The 12009-nt window shown below is 35.8% G+C and overlaps 1 protein-coding gene across 1 annotated transcript in view; it reads right to left on the minus strand.

Annotated features, from left to right (window-relative positions):
• LOC139977176 (uncharacterized) overlaps positions 1-12009 on the minus strand; it is a 46011-nt gene that overhangs the window by 11026 nt on the left and 22976 nt on the right. Inside the window, exons 9-18 of the mRNA XM_071986408.1 lie at positions 11525-11586; positions 11273-11333; positions 9887-10210; positions 9048-9271; positions 7016-7141; positions 5180-5317; positions 3330-3434; positions 2704-2815; positions 1926-2044; positions 1401-1517 (exon numbers count right to left, since the gene is read on the minus strand). Coding sequence (XP_071842509.1) covers positions 1401-1517; positions 1926-2044; positions 2704-2815; positions 3330-3434; positions 5180-5317; positions 7016-7141; positions 9048-9271; positions 9887-10210; positions 11273-11333; positions 11525-11586 — 1388 coding nt within the window. The remainder of the gene's footprint in view (positions 1-1400; positions 1518-1925; positions 2045-2703; positions 2816-3329; positions 3435-5179; positions 5318-7015; positions 7142-9047; positions 9272-9886; positions 10211-11272; positions 11334-11524; positions 11587-12009) is intronic.

Here is a 12009-nt window from a genome sequence, read left to right on the forward strand (position 1 = left end):
TTGTCTGTCACCAGGATGTCAGATATTATGAGTGCTGAATGTTTTGGCTCTCTGACATATAGAACTGGGACCTCATAGTAGATTTCAGAAATGGTGACCACTATGGTAAAATTATCAGTGAAGCCCTAAGTATGAAATGGACCCTATTCCTAACCCATTTAACATATAAAATTTCATTTGAATGCTGCAATCCCACCCTTCCTCAACATTAATGTGTAACCTTCTGAAAGGGTGGTATAAATCTGTAATTATTTGTTTTGGATAGGTGAAGGTAGTACACATAATATGGGGCAACAATCATCTAACTGCAAGTTTTCACCTATTCTGTCATTGGTCAAGCTATATACAGCTGTAATATTTTTACTACTATCTACCTAAAAAGACCTTTGAACTTTGAACAAAAAAAAGTGTTTTGGACTCAATAAGTATTTTTAAGCATTCCATTTTGAGTAGAGAGCTTACACAAGTTTTCAGACTGTAACCTCTGTTGACCTCAAATGGCATTTGAACTAAAAAAACAAAATGTGTCCTCTCTCAATAACATGCATCATTGTGCTACATATGGATTTCATCCAACTTCTACTTTGTGAGTTGTTTACAAGTCTTTTGGACTTTGACTTTGGCAAGGAATCATGGAATAAAAAGATATAAAGAAATAACAATTGTCAAATGGTGCATTCAGAGGCATACTCAGGCTTTAACTTAAGTCCTCATAAATAGCTCAAAATGGAAGGTTGGGGTAACAAAAAATTACAAATTCAAAATTTCTTCCCACTGTTTGTGTATGGGCCTGAACCTTTATGGGAGGGATAGAAATCATAGTTATGTATTCTAATACTCAGCCCTGTTCTAGCATAGTTTGTATACTCATACTCAGTCCTGTTCTAGCATAGTTATGTGTTCTCATACTCAGCCCTGTTCTAGCGTAGTAATGTGTACTCATACTCAGCCCTGTTCTAGCATAGTTATGTGTTCTCATACTCAGCCATGTTCTAGCATAGGTATGTGTACTTATACCCAGCCTTGTTCTAGCATAGTTATGTGTACTCATACTCAGCCCTCTTCTAGCATAGTTATGTGTACTCATACTCAGCCCTGTTCTAGCATAGCTATGTGTTCTCATACTCAGCCCTGTTCTAGAATAGTTTGTGTACTCATACCAGTTCTCTATTAGTCCCCAAGTTTAAAGATTGTATGACACAGGATTTAATGTATTGATTACAGAATGACAAATCATGTATACCATATATTGTTTATTTACATCCATTGAAGCATGACGAAGTTCCTTTATATCCAGACTCCTTCTGAGTATCTTGTGTACTACAACATGATACTAAATGATGGATCTGCCAAGCTTTTCTCAAAAAGAAAAAATAATTTATTAACTGTTAACACTTTACCCACAAAGTGGCATCTTCAACTGGTGAAGATGCATCAACTCTTGTCTGTTGGGAAAGTCTCACATCTCTTGGCTGTAATGCTTGAGAACTCCCCGAGAGAGATGTAGCCAGTACTTTCTGCGATCAGAATTAATAATACAAGTTATACAAAACTTCAAAAACAACAATTTTTAACTTTTGATCCACCTCCACACATCAATAGTCGTTTTACAAACAATAAACAATGGACATAATAGTATGAACTAAAGGAAGGGAATGACAAAACATATTTATTTGTATAACCAGTGTGTTATACTAGATTACCATTTGTTCTTAAACCTCTTAATACATTTAAGAATTTTGAACTTTTGTCTACATCCTAACATCTATGATGGTTGTGTACAAACCATGGACACAACACGAACATGATCTAGTTAAGAATTACAAACAATCATACGACTCATTACTATTAGCTATGAACAGTAGTAAACCATGCTCAGAAGTCTTTCAAGTTAATATGTTAGTGTAATATGTAAAAGTTATTACCTTGCTTCCATCCGTTGCCTCTATTTCCATAGGAAGTGTGTGGATTGGCATGCTTTGAGCTATTTGCTCTGTAGGCCAAGTTGGTGCAGCTACACGTTGATTGTCACTTCTGGTTTCTCCTAAATGTAAGCAATTAGATATACTGCATCTTTAGCCATGTTTGTTCTTTCTCCACAGATATCTCCTGGCCTGAGGTTGGAAACTGCCTGGTTGTGGAAACACTGGTAGCTAAACTTGTACGAACTCTTATTAAAGAATATGTTTCAGACAATCGGTTGTCACATGGTAGTTTCTAATAGCCGAACTGTCTTTGAGTGTAAGTGTTGGTCAAGTGGATATGATCAATTGCACATTGAAATTCCTCCATTTCTTATATTTTACATAGTTTCTTATACTCTTAACGCATTCCACAGCTACTCACAGTAACCACATTTTTTTAAATTATTTGCACAATGACAAAAGTATAATCAAATGTGATATGTAGAGTATCGTTGTGCACAAAGAATGTTCAATCTCAATGTCACACATCAATTTGACAATGCAGCTCTTCTCTTAATGTACAAATGTACTGTATCTGTCTTCTAAATGATCAACAGTTAATATTCATTGGCTAAAGATGGCGATTTTAATGTAGTAACCATTCTAATCAACATATTAGTGCTACTGTACATACTGTGAATATTTCAATTATTTATGAATGTCATTTTCTATTTTTCACTAAAATAAAGTAATTTTTTAAATGGTAAGGTGATACACTCTGTATACATTCCACATTTACCTTGTGGCACCATTGAAGGGTTACTATGATAATCTGGTATCATGGTATTCTGACGCTGTTCATTGGAAACAGTTGGGACTTCTTGAGAAAAGCTTGGCATTGAATCAGTACTCTGAAATACAAAGATACAATCAGACTTCTTCAATGTCTTCAAATAAGTTTTTATCACTCACACTTTGACATGACTTAATTGTATATTTTTTATCTCTTAAAAAAGTTATTTATGAATCATTCAGTATAGACAAGAGCTTAATATGAATGTGTAACTTAAAGCAATAATTACAAACTGAATTACATTGGTAAAGATGGTACAATTTGGTATTGCATTTGGCTAGAAAGCAACAATATGGAAAGTGTGTCTTTACTTTCTTCATTCTATGAGCCAAATTGGCAGTTTAGTAGGTTGTTAAGTCATCATGCAGAGTATGCAATGTTGTCAATTCCTCAAGCTCCAACATAAGATATATGTTCTGAAATGATCTAAACTCCAACATCCAACATTGTCACTGTCACTTGTAATCCGTCCTTTACAGGCTTGCTTTTCTGTTTGCTATTAATATAGTTTTACAGTCAAAATAACATTACTTTGGAAGATATGCTGAGATGACAAATATACTGAAATTTACCGTCACTGCAGCTGTAGATTCATTAAAGCGTCTCTTCTTTGAGCGTGGGACATCTGCTGACTGTGATGGCACAGGACTGCTTGAGAGGGAGGATGCTGATATGTCCTGCAATTTAATACGTTGAAATGAGTTAGACACACATTATGATAATATTGACTAGTAAACAGGTAGCTATAATTGGGCTAAAAAGTGAATCCTTCACAATTGAGGATATTAAGTGCAGCACTGCAGACAAGATTGAAAGGTGAATTCACAAAATGTTCATACTTTGACTTTCGTGACCTTAAAAGACCTTTCATCGTTTAATTCCTATACTCGAGCAACATTACATAGCAAGTATGAAGCTCAACCAAACGTTACATTTGGAGTTCAACTGAAAGGATATGTGTACTTACTAAAGCAGATCCACATTCCAGGTACAAAGGTCATGCAAGCTGTATTACTGAAGTTTCCCATAATTATTGCCTTAGAATCATATCCATTTGAATATAGGTGAAAGGGTCATTTGAGTTAACCAGAGGTCAACATCATTACTATTTTTGTTAACTCCAATTATGAATTTTATCCGAGCTTCACTTTTGGAGTTACCATGCTGAAATATTTTTATAATTTGACAAATGGGGACCTCAACTGATCTATTAAATATATAACTAACACAGAATTCCTAAAAATATAACCAGAGGGAAACCCCTCCCAGTGGTTACTTGCCTTTAAATACATTTCATATGCAGCACAGGGGGGTTGGCAAGCTAATCCTGGCTGAAGTTCATTTTGCAAGTACCTGAGTTGACCCTTAGACCTCCACCTAAAACAGCAAAGACATTCTACTACATATGGGGAAGTCAAATCAGGATTCATATCTTCATTGAGACTTGACTTTTAGAACATTTGTAGGGTAGGTTTGACTTCTGTAAACCTTAAATGAGCTTTCACCTATAGCACATAGTGGAGCAATTTTATTATCATTTGGTAATGCAGCATGCATATTTGTTCTCTTTTGTAGGCAAAGTTCTCAAGATACAGAACTTTGGCACTTCAGCTGACCCCAAATGACCTTTGACCTACACCCAAAATAGAAGGGTTCTAGAAGTCAGTATTTGAAAGAGAAGTGTTAAATATGAGAGCTAATAAAGTTTCCTATCAGCAGATATCGTGTTTACAAGGATTTCAAGTTCTGACCCTGGTGACCTTTATATGAACTGTGACTACGCCAAATTCTCTAAGTACTTTACACTACAACGGATATCCTACCATGTATACTAAACTTCCTTTGATGATCAGGTTCTGGCGATTTTCACATTTGTCCTTTGCTGACAGCAAATGACATTTGACCTCCCTCAAAATCATTACGGATCTTGGACTAAATTATGGGGAAGACATGTGAATAATATGAGAACTGCAGAAGTTACCTACCTTGACATGTTCCAAACTAGGGTGTCACATACAAACAGGCCCTTACACATGCACATGCCAACCTGACAGAATAGGTTTTTTTGCTTCCAGCAAGGAACCTACAACGGTTTTAGGGTACAATATCCCATTGCCAGGATACTATGTGTAGGTACAGTATGAGATATCAATATGTGTCAGTTAAAGACCTAATTTCAAGCATGCATAGATCATAGCATAATTACTAGAACAATACATAAGAGCTTTAATGGCTTAATAAATGAAAATATATGTTGTTTTCAATGTACATGCAAGCACTGAGGTAGAACATATTCAATAGTTTTGTATTGAAGAACAAGTTCCTCTTAACAAAAAAGTCAAAGAATTCACATAGGCAGCTGATAAATGATGTCAAGTGATAATAAACTTAAAGGCAAGATAAATATAAACTGTTCACAAACCTTGAAGTCGACAATCAACTCTACTGGATCTTCCTGAGCAGCTTCGAAGACTAAAAAACAAGTTTCTTCTCCAACCTTCTCGAAGAAAAATGAACGCCGACAGACCACAGGGGCTGCTACGTATAAATAAGGTATTGTCTGCAGCAAAGTGAAATTAACTGTTAGTCATCTGATGTAGGGCAGGTTTCCTTTTTTTGAAATGTGCAATACTCAAGCATTTATTATTCTAAAGTGACAGTTTTGCCTTTGTTGCCCTCAACCAACAATCCCCCTTTTGACTTTGGCAAAGTGACTAAATTTTGAAAACTATGAAGTTTCAAACACCATAGGCTCTTTGTGTAAACATATAACAAACTGATTTGAGATACTACTGTTTGTCCCCTTCCAGATTATGGGAGCCTTTCTGCAAACTATCAAAGTAAATACTTACTTTGGAGATGGAATGGTTAATCTGAGAAATATGACCTTAGTCCGAACCCCACCTCAAAATATATGCAGACAATTGTTGTGATTGACAGAAACTATCCACTGGATTACAATAAACTCTTAATGTAGATCAACTTAGTCACTGACTGAATCAAGTTCATTCTTAAGAAATAGTTTTGACAATTAACATCCCTTGAAAAAAATTTCCATTTAACAGACATCAAACCAGGGAACAGTTTGACCACTGGGCTTGACTTATCTACCAACAATGTTTTGGTACAGTGTGAATAATTTTGACCGTGTGGGAAATTATATACTGTAACCGACTTCATGTCTGTAACATGTACAAAATCAGCCCTGAAATATTATGCTGTACTTAATATTGTGCCACCTTCCAGTGGCATGCAAATGGGGGGGGGGGGGTCCCACCTATGTTGATAGTCTGGGGAAGATCATTGTCAGGGATATCACTTAGTCAGTGAATAACCCTTTATCTACATCAGCTGTAATATCAATTAGGACACCGCACATTACGTTTCTGTGTTAATTCAGTATCACATACTGTTCCCCTTCCATCCCCCCTCCCCCTCCTTCAAGGGTGAAACTCAAACATGCCTCATCCTTCTTGTTTCTATATTCCATGTTAGCATTAATTCTATGTCTCCGAGTGAGTTATGTTTTTTCTTCATGAATTTATGAATAATCTGTAAAAATTATGTTTTTTTCTCTCAACAATTGTACAAGCTTGAAAGTAGTAAATGGTAACAAAAATATGTGCCTAGCTAGTTTTCGAAGTAAAAAACTTTCCAAACGGGTAGGGCACCACTCCCACCAGACACCTCCCAATATCAGTCTGTAAAGTCTGCCCCCCCCCCCCACCTTCCAAATCCGATGCATGCCACTGAACTGTTTAAACCAAGCTTGCTGAAAATCTGAACAAGCATCTAGAACATATTCAAGTTGGAAAAGCATGCTTTCGTTTGTTTGCTACGTAATAGCTTCAATAAGAACCTTAGACCTTACATTACTGATTACTGCTACTTGGATTCATGATATCGATGCCAAATAAAAAGATTCATATGAAAAATATTTCACTTTTCAGTTAATTATTCCCTGAAACATCCTTTGACCTCTTATCCTTGTAAAACATTTGTGCCAACTCATCAACCAACCACCCACTCCATAAACTTTCATCCTGAAGCATTTTGAAGGTTTTTATCTTTGGACCTGCCTTAACCCCAAATGACCTTTGACACACTATACTTTAGGTGTAAGGTTTATGGAGCCCCTGGCAGGGGAAACAACTTGAACATCTTCACAGACCGGTGCTTAATATGCAGGCATTCCGAAGCACACATGAATCTTAAACCTGTGTTAATTGGTCAACAAGAAGAAATCAAATACAATTACCTTCACTTTTTCCTCTCCTGTATATTTCCAGGACTTTGGCTGTACCTCTTTAAATATTATCTTCAAAGGCAAGTTTCCCTCTTTCCGAAATATGAACGGAATTTCTTCCAAAATTTGCAAATTATTCTTGACAGAAAAACAAAGTATTGATAAAACAAAGAGATATAATCAATACATCCATGTGAAATTAACGTGCTTAGACCTAATACTTGTGCTTCAATCTCTATGAAATGTCATCCCAACTTGATATTATTATCACATTCAGGGATGTGCCCGGGATTTTCTGAGTGCCGGGTATACTGATCGCCGCCCTGGGGGAGAGGTCTAAGGGCAGGGGTGACATTTCGATTTTTGAAGTTGTATACAGAGCTAGGATAGTGTGATACTGCATGCTGCAGCTTAAAGCCACCCCTACTCCATATCTCCGCACCTGTATTTACGTGAATTTGACAAATGGGAGGAAACAAGGATACATGTGGCCTAATTTCTGTTGATTATAATGTTACAAATGTCGGGACTTTAGATGATAATAGTGCTGGGCGGGATTCACAATTTTTAAGACAGTGCTGGGCGGTAATTTTAGTGCCGCCCAGCGTGGGCTCATCTCTGGACATTGATGCTGATTGACAAGTTTTTATATGTTATGAGTTAAACGCAGATTTGCCCATTTACCATGAGGCCTTTAGAAAACTATATAGGTAATCATAGCATATAGAGCAGAGGTATTCTATATTGTATCAGATTATTATGTTTGACAACAAGCCGGATGTCTAACATGAGCATTATGTAACAGACTTGTATCCCCGGAGTTTGCATTCGTAGATGAGTACATTTTGCCGAACTCCTAATCTTTACTGTACTCACTACTTTTTTAGTCAAACACCCATGTCTATTTCCATATTTATTATGACTGCAGTAATTTCCCTAATCTTGTATGGATACATTTGCTGCATATATTTTACTTTCAAACAACTTCACAACATGTTGTATACAGTGAGTGTACACTTCATTATGGAACATCATTATCATTATGGTTATCATTATCATTACAATATTAAGTGTAATCCAAAATTTTGTAAAAATATGCACTATGGCATCTCTTAAACACTGCTCGAGTGTGAAATCTTGATATCTACCTCGAGTAAAATTCTCTAACATTGAGATGTTTTTGCATGCACATACTGTGGCTGATTTCACCATTAAAGATGTTTCTCTTCCAAGTAATCGAAACATCCACCCCCCCCCCCCCCCCAGCCAGCACACATATACACACTTATATCAACTTTTCATAAAATCTACTGCCTCTTTCCCAAACAAAGAGTTCTATATTGTATACCAACTGTACTGTAGTGTAGCTTACTAATAGTGTTTTTGTAATCTTTTCGGTGTCGTTAACTAAAGAAGGTGTCTAATTTTCCAATTACTTGATCCTTTGTATTAATTACTCGCCTCTTGTTAAATCGCATGTTACTACGTGTTTTTACAAACAATAATACTATAAAACTATTAATTGGTGTTATACCTTGTTTGGACTACAAATTTGGGAGCACTGCTCTCAGAACCCCCCTTCCCCCCCCCTCCTGATGTCCCTTTCTTGTTCCCTCCTGCAAGTTCTCTCCAAATGGAAAATCGATCTTGATAATGTACAAAAAGATCTAGTGATTTCCATCAATTTCTGACAAAATAGAACAAGTTTCCTTTGCAAAATTCTGACTTAGGAGATTAAACATCACACATATATCAGAAATAGAGTTTTACCTTTACTAATACTCCTACTCATGTACGTTTCCTGTACTCATACTTGCACTTGGGCATCATAATCATACTCATGCAACTGGATACTCGCACTCTAAGTGTAGTATGTCCTGTAAGTTGATTTGTGTTTAACATAAATAACATTTCAAATAACTTGAACCACGTGTTAGTGGCTTTATTGTTTCACTGTTTAATTACACTAATTAAAATTATTACATTACAAACAGATGTAGCTAACAATTTATTGCAACAATGATAATCATTTACTTTGACTCACCGGTCTTTCACCTGGCAGTTTAGGGTAGAAGCCAACGTGTATGGGTATTATTTTAGAAAGTGGGTTCAGGTTACCAGCAGCATAGACTTGGATCTTCTTAAATTCAACGATCTTGCCATCAATCTCACATGTCTCCCAGGAAAAGCTTTCAATCCAGATTACACAGTTTGTGTCATTCAGCTGATACAAAACATTAGGTTTTGGTCTCCACATTGGCTTAGAACCTGTATCAAAACAAAGTATAGCAGGAGCCTAAAAAGTTGATACTGTCAATTCTTAATTTTCCTTTCTTTTCAAGCACACACTTTACAGATAATGCAGAAGTTCATAAAGAACTTCCCAGAATAATTTTTGCTTGCAACCCAGCGGTACTTGTAGTGAGTTAAAATTGCACAAAAGACATCGTTAGATTTCATTATGATGGTTATATTAACATCTTTACCTACTAAGTTATATTGTGATGAAATGTTATACTCCTATTATTTCTGAAAGTCAACTTATAACATGTATGGAATGATGACAGCTGTATTAGCTAGCAACATTAAAATATGTACTGCATATCTTTGTTGTGAAAAAGAATTTTTTTACAATCATTTAGCAAGCAAATATTTCTTCATGTGAAGACTGCTGCATGCATCAAGATTATGAAACCTAAACACACTGTCGATTATCTGTTGACAACACTAAAGGCAACATAGACACTAATATAGTCTTGGTAGGTGTGACAGATACTGCATACCAGGAATGAACAATACATCCAGTATACATATACTGTGGGGTGTTGGTGTCTCTTCCATGTCTAGCTTAGTCAGAGTTCCTACACTTCATATATAAAGTACCTTTAGCATGGTGACTGCTGTACACCATGGCTTTACGTTCACCAGTGTTCTTCAACTGCAGACAGTGTGGCAGGGTGAGTTTTGCTAGCTGATGTAACTTCAGATTATCAGGTAGAAGTTCCACTACTACTGTTGAGTTACTGGTAAATGATGATTTAGACTCTTCTTGAAAACTGATTGGTATGATTCTCATCTGGATCAAGCATTCCTGTTCAATAGCACCACAAGGAATCTCTAGTTTAACACCAGTCCCTGGTATCTCTAGAATCCCTCCTTCCTTGTTAACCAAAGATTGTATGCTAAGAGATGTGTCCAAGTCAATATCTAGTAATGAGTGTAAAGAGAATATCATGAATAGCATCACAAATTAGTTACAAAACAAACATGCCAGTAATCTCCAATTATATAGTTTAAACATCAATCGGTGTAGTCTAGTAACACTGTTGCCTCAATAAAGTATGTTAATTTGTTCTCTAAAGTGTGTCATTATAGCTCCATGGTCAGTTCAACTCCTTATTGAGCCATCGACCTTACTATTTATTTAATGCATAAGCTTTCATATAAATTATGCAAATTCAAGTCCATAAACTTGCTGAGTATTACAGTTAGACATAGCTTTACCATATGTGAACCTTTTGTATGGTCCTGTATGAGACCCACAGATATTGTATGTTCAGGCATCATGAAAGATTTCATTAAACAATGTTGAACAACTGGTAAAAAGGGTATCACATCTGTCAGTATACAGTGCTACATCTGTTAAAGGCCAGCTTATGCAATATGAACAATCTTAACTGCTCATGTTAGGTAAATCACAGCATGATAGAAGTGTGAAATAAGAGGGAAAGGTCACACAATGTCACTTTCCCTTTCCACTTCGATCCAACTAAATTGTCATGTGCCATTGCACGTTTGCTTGAATCTAACGAAGCACACTGTTTATGGTGTTACCACACAGACTATAACTGTTCTGATTTACTTTACCAGCTCAAGAGTGTTCTCTTCTCTGTGGGTGTCAAAATGCTACCTAAGACCTAATTCATTTTTCATCCTGGATAGTTCCACACTAAGGTCAGGATTTATCTTTATATCCCCAAAGATTACATGCTTTGAAGATTGCCATATCTCAGCCTATCTACTAAACTACAAACTATGTCAAAGGCTAGTGCTGCCATTGTTATTCACATTATTCAATTATTCATCATTGCTACAGTATTACATCTTCAATTATATTTTTATAAAATGTTTACTTTGTAAAACTCTTCTTATCTCAATTTCAATAAGTCAATCATGATCCCTTTTCTAAAAAAAGAGTTATTCCAGTAACTATCTCCTTGGTTCTGGGAATCATAAAGTTTAAAATAAATAAGTTTAAGCTAGACACACCTTTAACTGCTTTTGTTGCTGATGGTTCATTAGAGCTCCTACTGTGTAGTCTAAACTCCATCTGGAGGAAGAAATAATTCCAGATAAATACAATAGAAACAATTATCAATTTAGATTTGCTGGTAACTGACAGAACTTCTCCATATCAACAATCAAAACAAATATACGATGGAAAAATGCTTACAAACTTGCATTTTAACAAATAACACTTTATCATTTGACAAAAACAAGAAAAGATTATGTTTATCTCACCGGCCATTTTCCAGTGTGCACATCTAAAGTGTGAATTACATTGGCTCCAATGGTCCATTCAACTGCAAAGAGCATATTTGATCACATATAACTGTTGTGGTTATTGCAAATAGAACTGCAATTCTCTTAAATTAATGATTTTACTATTCGCTAAATGGTGACAATTTGTTGCCAAGAAATTGCAGTAACATCTTGTTCTAGACTAGATCTGCAAATAACTATGTGTTTCGTAAACAACTGATTGAAAAGTAACAACTGATTGTTTACCAATTTGTGAGAAATACTGTTATGCTTGCAGAAATTAAGTGTAAGTGATAAATGAAAATCAGAGAATAGCCTCAGTCTGATCTCTCTCATGATCTTCTTTATATCAAGTACATTAAACAACCAGAAAACCAACTTACTACTGGATCTACATAGAAGTGCAAAAATTCAGCCACCCTTTACACTTGGAGTTTTTGTTGTGACAAGGTTTCTAGACTTTT

Source organism: Apostichopus japonicus, chromosome 12, assembly GCF_037975245.1.
Source record: "Apostichopus japonicus isolate 1M-3 chromosome 12, ASM3797524v1, whole genome shotgun sequence".
Classification (NCBI taxonomy): Eukaryota; Metazoa; Echinodermata; class Holothuroidea; order Aspidochirotida; family Stichopodidae; genus Apostichopus; species Apostichopus japonicus.